The 12381-nt window shown below is 42.2% G+C and overlaps 1 protein-coding gene across 4 annotated transcripts in view; it reads right to left on the reverse strand.

Annotated features, from left to right (window-relative positions):
- The window catches only part of GEMIN5 (gem nuclear organelle associated protein 5), a 40081-nt gene extending 28971 nt beyond the window's left edge, over positions 1–11110 (reverse strand). For 2 of the 4 annotated variants that reach the window (XM_026510843.4, XM_026510842.4), the window contains exons 1-9: positions 10845–11110; positions 9900–10060; positions 9034–9215; positions 5830–5981; positions 5499–5618; positions 3785–3917; positions 2732–2897; positions 1632–1844; positions 504–589 (exon numbers count right to left, since the gene is read on the reverse strand). In XM_026510843.4, the coding sequence (XP_026366628.1) occupies positions 504–589; positions 1632–1844; positions 2732–2897; positions 3785–3917; positions 5499–5618; positions 5830–5981; positions 9034–9215; positions 9900–10060; positions 10845–11010 (1379 nt within the window). In that variant the 5' untranslated portion in view covers positions 11011–11110. The remainder of the gene's footprint in view (positions 1–503; positions 590–1631; positions 1845–2731; positions 2898–3784; positions 3918–5498; positions 5619–5829; positions 5982–9033; positions 9216–9899; positions 10061–10844) is intronic. The other 2 variants (XM_044388543.3, XM_044388542.3) reach the window with 1 other exon arrangement.
- Positions 11111–12381: the final 1271 nt, after the last annotated feature.

The raw sequence follows: 12381 nt of genomic DNA on the forward strand, positions 1-12381 counted from the left end.
ACAAAATGCAATGTGTTGAACCCTAGTTGAAATGAATTTGAAAAAAAAATAGCTAGGAAAAACATTCTTGGCTCAACTGAAGAAATTTGTATATGGACTGGATGTTAGATCATATTATGGAATTACTGTTAATTTTAAGTGTGCAAAGATACGGCAGATATGGCAAAATGTTAACAACTGGTGAGTCTAGTTGGAAGGCACAGGGCTGTTCTTTGTACTAGGTTTTCAATGTTCATGGATACCTGAAAACTTCTGTAAGAAAAGCTGAAGGAAAACAAAAGCAAATGGTTTATTTTTGTGGTAACCACAGATCAGACAGGCTGAACCACTATCACCTGAAAATTTTCTTTAAAAATAAAATTCCAAGTTGTAAGCCTGTCTCACAGCCAGTATCTTAAAGATGTTTCCCAGGCCAATTCTGATGTATATCCAGGTTTATGAATCAAAATTAACTCCATCAATGACACTATGGTCAGTGGGCCAAACAATCTTCTATTTCTTACTTGTTGGAGTAGGTGTCATACAATCCCACTTTCCCATCATCAGTCCCAAAAGCTAAACAGCCTTCCTTGGTTGGATGCCAGCACAGCTACAAAACATATGAGGAAAGGGGCATACTGTTAAAGGAACTGTTAGGTTATCCTTCAAGCATTCAAATGGACAACTTTCTTGCCCTTGGTATCTTCTAATTTTAAAAGTAACAAATTCTCATTATTTAAAAGAAACAAAGCATTGAAACAAAGTAAAAGTCACTGGTAATCCCACCATCTGAAACACCCCATTGCCAATTTTGTATCTTTCCAGATATTTTTTGTGAATAAAGTTAAATATATACAGTTGAAAAAAACAAAAATAGGTTCAAACATTTAAATGATGTGCACGATACACTGTTGAGTGGGGATAAAAGAGTGCATAACAGTTTAGAAAATAGGATTCTATTAATTTGCAACAGTGGTTCTCTGCATTATAGAAGTGGGAGAATAGAGTGGAGGGTAGGAAAATTTTTTGTGTTCTACACTTCTGTACAGTTTGGCTTTTTTTTTTCTCTTTATATTGTTATTATTTTATTGTTTTTTTTTTTAAAGATTTATTTATTTGAGAGAAAGAGAGACTCTCAAGCAGGCTCCGGAATGAGCGCTGAGTCCCTGCATGGGGCTCGATCCCATGACCCTAAACTGAAACCAAGCTGAAACCAAGAGTCAGACACTTAACCAACTACGCCACCTAGGCATCCCTGTTATTATTTTTTTATTGAAGTATAGTTGACATACAATGTTATATTCGTTTCAGGTGTACAACATAGTGATTTAACAATTCTGTATGGTTTTTCTTTTAACCAAACATTTATTGCTTTTAGACTAAATAGAGAAAAACAAAAAACATCTATATATTGTTATGTAATCTGCATTTCACGTTTTGTAATTTTCATTTTTCACGAATCATCACCTTTCCACATCAAAGAAGGAGACACATTATCATTTTTAATAGTTTGATAAAATTTCAATATGTGTTTATATTATAACTTAAATGTATCTTCTATGAATGCATATCCAGGTCATTTTTAATTTCTTACTACAAGAATTACTTATTTGGAAAAAAGTTCAGAGCAAGCTCAAAGAAATCATCCTTACCGCTGTAACCTTGGACTTGACACCCTGCCAAAAATTTTTCACATCATAGTTGTTCTTGATGGAGAGTGTATTCCATACACGGATCATACCATCCCCAACGCCTATGGCCAAACAGCCCATGTCCACAGGAGAGAAAGCCAGGCTATAGGCAAACCCACCGAGGGAAGGTAGGGTCCAGCAGCACTCGAGGGTGGCCATGTCCCAACATTTTACCTGAAAAAATCAAGGATTAGGGTCTAAATATAAAAAAAGATCAGAGAAACTGGAAAAAGAATGAACATCTCAAATAGCATGGACTCAAAGAATGGGTAAGAATAATATAATTTTTTAACTATTCCAGTAGGTATTGGAAAAAGTGTCTCTTAGAAAAAAAAGTAATAAACTGTAGAGCTCAAAGGACCTTAGAATCCATCTAAGAGATGGCAAGTGAATTCGAGGTCACACAGTGAATAAACCCGACCCAGGCCTCCCACTTCCCAAAGTCCACTGGCGTTCCCACTCCTACTGTATTATAGCATTGGTAATCTCCTCATTTGGCGAACCCTAACTAAGAATGAAGATGGCCTCAGGGCACTAGAAAGAGAAACCTAGGAATTCCTCAAAAAGCAAAATATCTTATACCCAGGGGAAGGGGAGTGCTACATATTTAATCTTCACTTGTTTAACAGAGGGGCTTGGGAGAAAACAGTGTATCAAATAGGCCTAGCTTAACTGCATAACAATAGTCATAGACTCTATTAAGCCAATTCTCTCTTGGAGACTTCACCAAGAGCAGATGTTTCTCTACCTAAACTATAGACAAGGATATTTTAAAGCCAAAGCATGATGATCTCACACATCCTTCCCTGGACACATCTACAATTCTTTATCATATCTGCTTTAACGAAAAGGCATCTTGGTGGTTCCTCACCTTTCCCCAAACTCTCTGCTGTTGACAAAGTTAGTGCTGATCAGTAACAGTAACTCTGAGATTGGTCTGCTCGGCTCGGGGGTCTAAGGTGGGGCATGAGAACTGACGGATGGTTTGAAAAGCCCCCTAATCACATCCAAGTCATAAATCACCGCTCTACAATGCTGAATGCAAAATAAGCAGTTCTTACATCTCTATCCATTGATGTGGAAAGCAGCAGCTGTTTGTCATCCTCAGTTTGTAAAGGGCATAAATTAAATACAATTCTTGAATGATTCTGCCCTTCTGATGAAGCACTAAAGAGGGTATATTTCCGTCTCCAAGACTGAGTGAGATCCCACAGCAACAGCTCGCCTCTGTGAAGGAAAAACACGCAATCTGAGAACAAGTTCTTTCACAAGCAATCTGAAAACAAGTGATCTGGGGACAGAGAGTAGGGGCCCTCCGTTGCAAAATAATTTGCTAATTTTCTTTTAAGGAGAAGAAACTGCATAGGCACAAAGCAGCCCAGAAGAACACACACAAAAACAAGGAGTCACTCATTGCCCCTGGGGAAGGGAATCTAGTCGCTCGAGAAGATAGAGGTAGGAAGAGTACTTCACTATGGTCCTGCATTCTTTTTGAATGACGTGATTATACTGCACTACCTTTCAGCAGATTTTCCTAACAGCTTTAATTGTAAAATGCCACCATAATTTGCACAGCCCCAAAGCTTTATGACATACCCTCTCTTTTTTGGGACAGTGTGGGGGAGGTAGGGCCCTGTGGGGGGGATTTTTATAAGCTTTAACTGTCATTTCATTTAAAAGCAAGGCCCTTGTCTGCACCTAGAAGCCAGTACTCAATACAGTTTGTTCAGTGAATGGCTATAATCACCCTAAGAGACAGGAAATCCTGTGAGCTCCCTGTTTTACATATGAAGTAACTGAAGCTGAGAGTAAAGGGTCATGCTCATGAACACACAGAAGTTAAGACACTGAATCTGAAATGTAGTTCTGCCTGACTTCAGAGTCCACGCTGTGAACCACCAGGCTATACTTACTGGATTTTTTTTCTCAGTGCTATTATTAGACAGCATAGGAATTTGTCTCATGGTTTTTCCATTACAAATGGCCCATGATAATATAAGCCTTAACCATTGCTTTTTCCATCTTCCGTGTCTAGAAAGAGAAACCTAGGAATTCCTCAAGCTATAGCGGAAAACAAAATATGTCAGAGAGGGCATGACCAAAAAGAGACTTACCCAAAACAGCTGGATACCAGCTGTGTTGGTTGATCCTTGGGCCAATGGAGTGTCAACCAAAGGCGTTCTTTAATAGTTGGGTCTATACCCCCTCCTCTTCTCTTCAGAAAGGGTAATTTCAAAATCATCACCCCTGCAGATTAAAAGAAGGTCAGTGGGTGCTCAAGACAGTGAAACTACACACATGAAGTCCCCAGCAGTTCACAACACAGTTTGCGGTTCAAAAGTCTTTTAGTTTGGTTACTTAGAATTCAGACCTCATTTCCTCATGGAAACGTTATTATACGGAGTTTTATTTATTTATTTATTTATTTTTTTTTTTAAAGATTTTATTTATTTATTTGACAGAGATAGAGACAGCCAGCGAGAGAGGGAACACAAGCAGGGAGAGTGGAAGAAGCAGGCTCTAGCAGAAGAGCCTGATGTGGGGCTCGATCCCATAACGCCAGGATCACGCCCTGAGCCAAAGGCAGACGCTTAACCGCTGTGCCACCCAGGCGCCCCTATACAGAGTTTTAAGTGAAACAAGCTTTTACAGGCTGTTCTGGCAACCTAAGCACATTAAGAATACTGTCTGTCTGGGAAAATGAGGTTTCAACTGAACTGTGAACCCAGGTGGTAACACAACTCAAGATTCTCCAAAGTTGGCAGGACAAAGAGTGGGATCCCTTCTTCTGGCAAGAAAGCCAAAAGAAGGGACAAATACAGCAGTCAACCTGAGAAGTCCCTCCGCCCCTGACATGCTACTCACCAGTGGTCCTTAATCCCTATTATGTATCAGAACGACTCACTGGTGGAGCCTCTAAAAATATATATGCGAGGGCCCAACTCCTAGAGATTCTGATTCAGTAGATTTGAGGTGGGGTCCAGGTACTCACATTTTCCAGAAACTCTCCAGGTGATTTTGCTGCATGACTAGAATTGAAAACCGTTGTACTAAACAACCATAAGCTTAGAGATTACCCTTCTGGAGGGATTCTTGGACTAATGTTGTCCCCATTTGGGAGGATCAGCTGTAGTATGTCCAAAAGCAGCCCACAATTCTTTAAAAAATTCTATTTTCCAGAATTACACTATTAGTTACCACGGACTAAGCTATAACTATGTGCCAGCACTGTGCTATTTGCTTTATATGCATTACTCCACTTGGATAAGATGATAAAACTTTCATGGCTTTTAAATAAAGTGGAGAAAGAAGACTGCTCTAAGGAGAAAGGCTCAATTTTTATTATGAAGGTCACTCACGTCCACTCTTCCCTCTCAGTTTGTAAACTGAAGGTGAAAGTTCTGTTCAAAGAGAGAGGCTTGGGAAACATGAAGGACTGAGGGTCCCCGTAGTTTGGATAGACTGAGCTTTAAAATTTAAACACGTACTTCTACACTGGGTATATATTATTTATCCTGCATTTTTGCATTAAAACCTCTAGCTCTTTTCCATTTCTCTGATTCAGGCCTTGCTATTAAGTTCCAGTATTTCTATCTTTGTAACAACCATCTTGCCTTCTTTGACAAACAGTGCCCCTTCTATGAATGCATCAGAAACCCTCATCTCCAAAACCGAAGTCAGACTGGGGGGAGCGCTGGATAGAAAAGTAAAGAAGTGCCTTCTGGCAGATGACACACTCTGAGGATAACAAGACACAATAAAAAAGTTTCTACTTCCACCAATCACTATAGGTTATATCACAAAAGAAACATCAAACATCAATCTTACCTCGGCCTCGAGAGCAGCTCCAGATTCGAATGGTCTGATCTTTGCTTCCAGTGGCTAAGTAGCAGCCTTTTGTTACTGGAGTTTGTGCTATAACTTTACCATTGGGAATTTCAGGTTCTTCTAGGGTAGAGATGGTCATTTTGTTGTTAATTTATATGAAACATGAACTTGTCAAAGAAAAACTAGTTTGCAAAGTTCTTAAAACTTAGCTATTATGCTTATAGATCTGATCTGTAAAACCTAAAGTTTTGAATGTAATTCAAATGATACAGGTTTACCCACATTGTTCCTTAGGTCTGAGGAGTACTCAACCCTCTTAAATCATCTCTACCTGAATTTTCCTCTTGATTTATGGATAAACAGTCTTCACCAGGCAGGGGACACCAGGCTATGGAGTGGATCTCATCATCGTGGCCTCGAAGCCTGTGAATAACTTCTCCTTTCTTACTGATGTCAATTATAACCACTATGCCATCCTTGTAGCTAAAAAACAAGAGTTAGAAATATTGAAAAATGAAGACAGAACAGTAAACATTTTGGATTAGGAATTATTATTGTGCACTCCTAAAGGTAAGTGTATTTGGGATGAGGGAGAAGGGAAGCAAGCAAGAAATAATCTTGTTTTGTCCTTTTTCTAAAATGTTCATTTTCTGTTTCCTGACACTTGGTCCCCCTGGCCCTCCAATCAAACTCTTGGCACTAATAAAGCATACATTGCCTGGCATAAAGCTCATAGAGTGTTCGAAGGGAACTTCCAGAAGAATGGTTATTTGTGGGGCCCAGCAATCCCTCTGATTAGAGATGAATGTGTCCTAACACACTTACACCTCCCCCCTTTTTTACAAATGATCCTGTTTTTCTAACTATGAACTTAACAAAAGCTAAGTAGTACTGTAGCTTCTAGATCTGGATATTCCAAGACTATCATTTTTTTAATTCAGAGGACACTGAGAAATTCTAATAGCTTTTAAACAAAAAAGACGAAGTACTTCATACACATAAAGAAGTCCACCAACCTACTTAAGGGGAAAAAAACCCAATTACCGATATGGTTGAAGTCCTTTGTATAACCCACTCCAATCAAAACCTCTCTCCCTCTCTTCCCCAGAGGTAAACTGCTATTTGTGAATATTCTGTTCCATCATTCCTAGCCTTTCTCTGTCTACATTCCTAAAGATGATGGAAAATGATTCTGTAGATTTTAAAGCTTCATATTATAAATGGTGTCATGCGGTCTGTTTTTCTGTAGCTTGTTATTTTCACTTATTGTTAGTGAGTCATCCATGCTGATGCATGTAACTCTGGTTCCCAGTCAGTCACTTGCACTACTGGATAGCACTTCATTGTGTGAAGATGGCACATGTCTATTCAGTTTCTCTTTTGGAGGGCTTCCGTTTTTGGCTATTACAAACAAAACCAAACCAAAATGCCATTAATAATCTTACGCACACTTAAAACAATTTCTGATTTGATGCGTAGTAGTGGAAGTGCCAGGATGTAAAATGTGCACATCCTCGCTTTACTAGAAAGTGCGCAAGTGCTTTCCAAAGTGGCTGTACCTATTTACATCTCCTATGTACTAGATAGTTCTATAGGGAAAAACACCATTACAGCTCTATTTATTTTCCTCCTTTTATTAAAAACATTTCCCCCCACTACAGCTTTATTTATTATTTTATTTTATTTTTTTAAAGATTTTATTTATTTGACATGAGAGACAGTGAGAGAGGGAACACAAGCAAGGGGAGTGTGAGAGGGAGAAGCAGGCTTCCCCACGAGCAGGGAGCCTGATGTGGGGCTCGATCCCAGGACCCTGGGATCATGACCTGAGCTGAAGGCAGACGCTTAACGGCTGAGCCACCCAGGCGCCCCCACTACAGCTTTATTAAAAAAAAAAAAAAGAAAAGAAAAGAAATCGTATATCAATCTTTGCAGACGTGGACTTCGAAAACCATCATGTTTTACAACCTAATAGTCAAGTGATCAAGCTGTTCTGTAATTTTAATCAGCCCTTCAGGGAATGATCACCATTTTGAAGAGCCTCTAAAAACAAATCGTTCTGATTCAATCCTGTGTCTGAATGTGCAGTTCCTTCTACCTGAAATATTTCTTTTCTTGTGAATTTTTGCCTGTCTTTCAAGGTCAGTTTGATTCAACCTTCTCTGACCCCTGCCTACTACCCATTCTGCTCCCTTTCTAGTGCCCCCACTGCAACATTGCTCCCACTTCACCCAGCAGACCACCCATCCACAGACTCCTGTTTTCATTATTACACATCCACACCTGTCTTCCTGTCCTTTCCCTCAGGCCGCAGATTGCACCATCCATCATTATAATCACTCCTTTAAAAACACCCTTAGCTCCTTTTGTCCTGTCTCTCTCAGCAATTTACTCCACAAAACCCCAAACCTTGTCAAATCCAACCATACCCTTTCTCAATCAGTTTGAATAGTTTACTTTGAATTCATGACTTTGATCCATAGCTTGGCACTCAACAGGGACCACTGGACCTACAATCTCCCTCAGTAAGCTCGTTTTCCCAATCTCTGAGATGACTATTTTCACATCTTCCTGCATGCTCCCAGACCCACTTTGAGCTTGACTCTACCTTTCTGATTTATGCCTCATGGAGAAAATCAGAAGCCATCAGAATGAAACACCCTCCTCTTCCAACCACATCGACAAACCTACCTGCACCTGTTTCCATATTCTCACTTGTCCTTTCTCCTTGTGATCGGATCTAATCCCCCCTTGACTTCTCAGTATCACTTCTGTATTTATCACCATTTATCTGTGCGGCCAACTCTTCCTCTTCCATCAACAGAAACACATGCCTTATCATCTTCCATTTAGTATTCCCTTAACGCCCACATACCTCCTCTGGCTTCATGTCTATGCACATTTGTACAACAAACAAAAGTCTCCATGTGTATCTTGACTACAGACCCCCAGTTTCTTGAATCCACTCCAGCCAGACTTTCTCCCCCAACATTCTAGAGCTTATGTCAAATCTTCAAACTAAAGTGAAAAGACATCTTTGGGAGAGCAGTAGATGGAGTGGTGAGGGAAAGGGGGGTGCCCACTCAGGCAGTTTATGTGAAACAACCTTGGTGATCGAGGTGGAGGCAGAGAGCCCAATGCCAGGCTACTCTCCCAATCCACACAGAGGGCTGACACCGGGACAGAGCTGAGCCCTCTGACACTCCAGGAGTACATGTTATCTCCAGGAGCAAGTATCTGAGAGAGGGAAAGGGGGGAAGAGGGTATTTCCTACATTTGGAGGCTGACTGAAGAAATCAGATGTGAAGAATGAGGAAAGTACATTACTGTAGAAACTAAAGAAATAAAAACAGAGAGTGAGAGAAATAGTAAGGACCTGGAAGTCACAGGAATAAAGGATACCAAGGGCTCAGGGAGTGGTTAATACCTACAAATGGCTTCCTCTGAGGAATAAAAGAGGCAGGAGAAGACAAAGCAAATGCAAAATATGCTCATTAACAAAAATAAATTATCAGAACAGATGATAAGTACTTACCCAATGGCTACTAAATCTTCATGATGAGGTGAGCAAGTAAGACAGAAAATTGTCCTGGGTTCTATAAAGAGGTGCTGGCTGTCATTTCTGTTAAGCCAGTAACAGAAAACTACTCCTTTTTCATCTCCAGATACTATTAAATCCTTTACTTGAGGAGACCAATGCAATGCTGATATTGTATGCTTTAAAACAAAACAAAAATACATTTGCTTCTCATTTGTCAGTGCTGAATACTTTGTTTTTAACCTGTATAATATTAGGCACATTGATAGGTACTTAATAAATAGTGAGTACCACTTGTATACCAAGGATACCGTAACCAAATGGTAGAAGAATTTAAGCTCCTAAGGATCAAAGAACCATTTAAAAACATTTCTTCCTTTAATAGCTTAATGCAAAGTTCTAACTAAGTGAGTCTTTTCCTTTTCCACATTCTTTCAAAAGGCAGGTTTATCAAGTAATCATCTGGTTTAGAAACAAGTTTTATTCACTCATTTACAGTTTATATCAGGAGTCTTTTTCATGTAAAGAACCAGACAGTAGCTATTTTAGACTTTGTCAGCCATACCGTCTCTGGTACAACTACTCAACTCTGCCGCTGTAGTATGCAAGCGGCCGATACTTAAATGACTGTAGCCGCATTCCAATACAACAATTAGCAAAACAGTCAGCACTGTAGTTTGCTGACCTCTGGTTTATATGTATCTCCTTCCAAAAAAGTTTTGAGGCATCTTGCAATATAGAGCTTCTCACCCAATTAGTGAGCTTAATTATAAGTTAACCTGCACAGGTGAGCTAGTGCGCTTGAAACAAAAACCCCCAGCAGATACATAATAACGGTCCGAGAAACCCGGAAGCCACGATACCTGATGGAGAGCATGTTCTGTCACAACTGTTTTTGTCTCTACATCCCAGATTTTCACAGTTCCATCATCAGAGCTGGTGGCACAGAGGTGGTATTGACCCGGGTGATGAGAAAACGTGAAGCCAGAGACCCTTTCGGTGTGTCCCACCAACTCCCCTATGACTTCAAGCAAAACCAGACTTCAGGTTAGAGTGCTACCTAAGATTTGGGGCAGAATCATACTGTTGTTAGATGAGCGGGACCTCACTTATCCTGTGGTACAACAAAAATATCCAGGCACTCCAATCAGAAATCCCAAGTTCTGGTTCTGGCTCTGCCACAAGACTTCAGCCCACTCACTTTATCTCCTTGAGCCTCGCTCTTTTCAACCGTAAAATGCTGCTGATATCCCCTGATGTTCTGAAGAGTGGCTCAAGTGAAGAATGTAAAAGTGATTCTTATTTAGATATGGCCAGAGGTCATCTGGGAAATAATAAATACCTGGCTTGCCATATCCCAAGGCATAATCAAAACCTAGTTTGGAGCCTGAAAGCATCTGCCTCAACTCATTCGTCTTACAGAAACAAGTATGTATTTCCAGGATCTTGCTTAGGGCCTGGAGCTGTAGGCAGCCCCTAAACCCAGGAAGGCTCCTAGGGGGCCCGAGCGCGCTGCGTGGGGGAGGGAGGCCATAAATGTTATAAATGCCTGCGTCTAGCAAGGGATAACTTCAGTGAGCGAGCGGTCCTACGTGAGAGCCCCAGGAGGCGGGACCGCTCAGCCACAACGTGGTGTAGCTCAATCTTGGAGACGCGGACGCAACTCAGCCTAGTGACCATAAGCATCTTCTGCCTACCTGGGCCTCAGTTTCCCCATCTGTAGAGAAGGGTAGCTAGAAAAGCCCACTCGGCGCCTCCGGCGAACCCAAGGAGGGCAGGAAGGCGGGGGCCCAGAGGTAGGGACTTACCTCGAAATGGGGGCGTCCCAGGGATCGCGCCAGCGCTCGGGCCCACGCGGACAAGGAAGACGGAGGTCCGCGCTGCGAAGCCGAAGAGGCCCCCGGGCACGGCATCGCTGCATCGGGCACAGTACCAGTTAGGAGAGGGCGGCAGCGTGCGCGGCTCCTGTCCCATGATCACCGGCCAGCAGGGATGAACCAAGGAACCACAGGGCCAGACCGTTCGCAGCTCCACGCCGTAGCCGCGGGAGGGGGCGGGGTTGGCTCGGAGCCCCGCCTCACCGGGCCCGCCGCTACGGCGCGCGCCGAGGCCCAGGCCACACCGCGAGCTCCGCTCCCGCCGCCGCCGGGCTAGGAGGGCGCGGCTGCGCGCGCTGGGCTCTGCCTCCCAGCCCTACCCGGGGCCAGAAGGTCTGCTGCGGCCCGAGCTTAGCCTGGGGGTTAGGCATTCTCGCTTCCTACAGCAAAGTACATAATTAATGGGTTAGACTAGTGGAGTCACCTCCTCGCACGTCGTTTTAATTTTTGGACCTGTTCAACCACTATCCCATCAAGTATTTTTGAACACTATGTACCAGGGCATTTTGCTAGTTCTGGAGATTCTTTAGAGATATCTACAACAGGCCAGTTAACAAAACGATCAAAGTTCGAATCAAATCAAAAAGGAAAGGAAGAGTCAGTTTCGGCAACTGGGTGGAAATTCTGGCTCCAGAGTCTTAGTACTCAAAGAGGAGCGGGATAGAGTGTTGATTGAATGCCAGCTCTGTGAAGGGATTGTATGGGGTTAACTGCTGTGGAGGAAAAGGAATGGAAGTTTTAGATTCTGCGCTTACATCCTCCTACTCCTGTATTGCTTGTTTGCATAGGGTATGTGGCACTCCTGCATACGCAGCGAACGAAACCTGAAATATCTATCCTTATGTAGAGAGGTCAAGCATATATTTGGATGTGGGTAGGGGCACTAATTTTGGAGGCATCCAGCCCCAGACTGAATTAGTGGTTTTGTCAGTTGTCGGAGAGACTTTAACCAATCCTAATCTGTTTCCTCATTTGAAGGAAGACGATAATCCATGCCTCGTTGGATTGCTGTGAGGAATACATAGATTTAGTGAAATACCTGCCTGGCATATATGGTAGCAATTTGCCGATGAGTATTAATTTATCTCTTGGAGGTCAAGCTGGAGATTAACATAGGGATTAGGACATCATACTTTGTATTTGAGCTGTTTGTACTTTCTAGAGCTTTCCATACGATCTCTAGTGATCTTCACAACAAGCCTGTGCTGTAGGGATAGTTATTTCTATTTTGCCGAGAAGAAAACTGAGGCCCACCCAGGTTAGGTGGCTTGTTCACCGTCTCTTTTCCTAATCTTTCCGGCCACTTGTGAGGTGAAGTTTCTCAATTTTTCTGGATCTTGATGAATGTCCGGAAACTCACTAGTTTTGGCCTTTATTAAAGTCATGCATTCCCACGCAAGGCTGGCCGGATCACACCTCAAGCGCAGGCGGCGTGTTCGCAGTCTCCAAGACAGCATCCCGGGTGTAA

Source organism: Ursus arctos, unplaced genomic scaffold (genome assembly GCF_023065955.2).
Source record: "Ursus arctos isolate Adak ecotype North America unplaced genomic scaffold, UrsArc2.0 scaffold_15, whole genome shotgun sequence".
In the NCBI taxonomy this organism is placed as follows: domain Eukaryota; kingdom Metazoa; phylum Chordata; class Mammalia; order Carnivora; family Ursidae; genus Ursus; species Ursus arctos.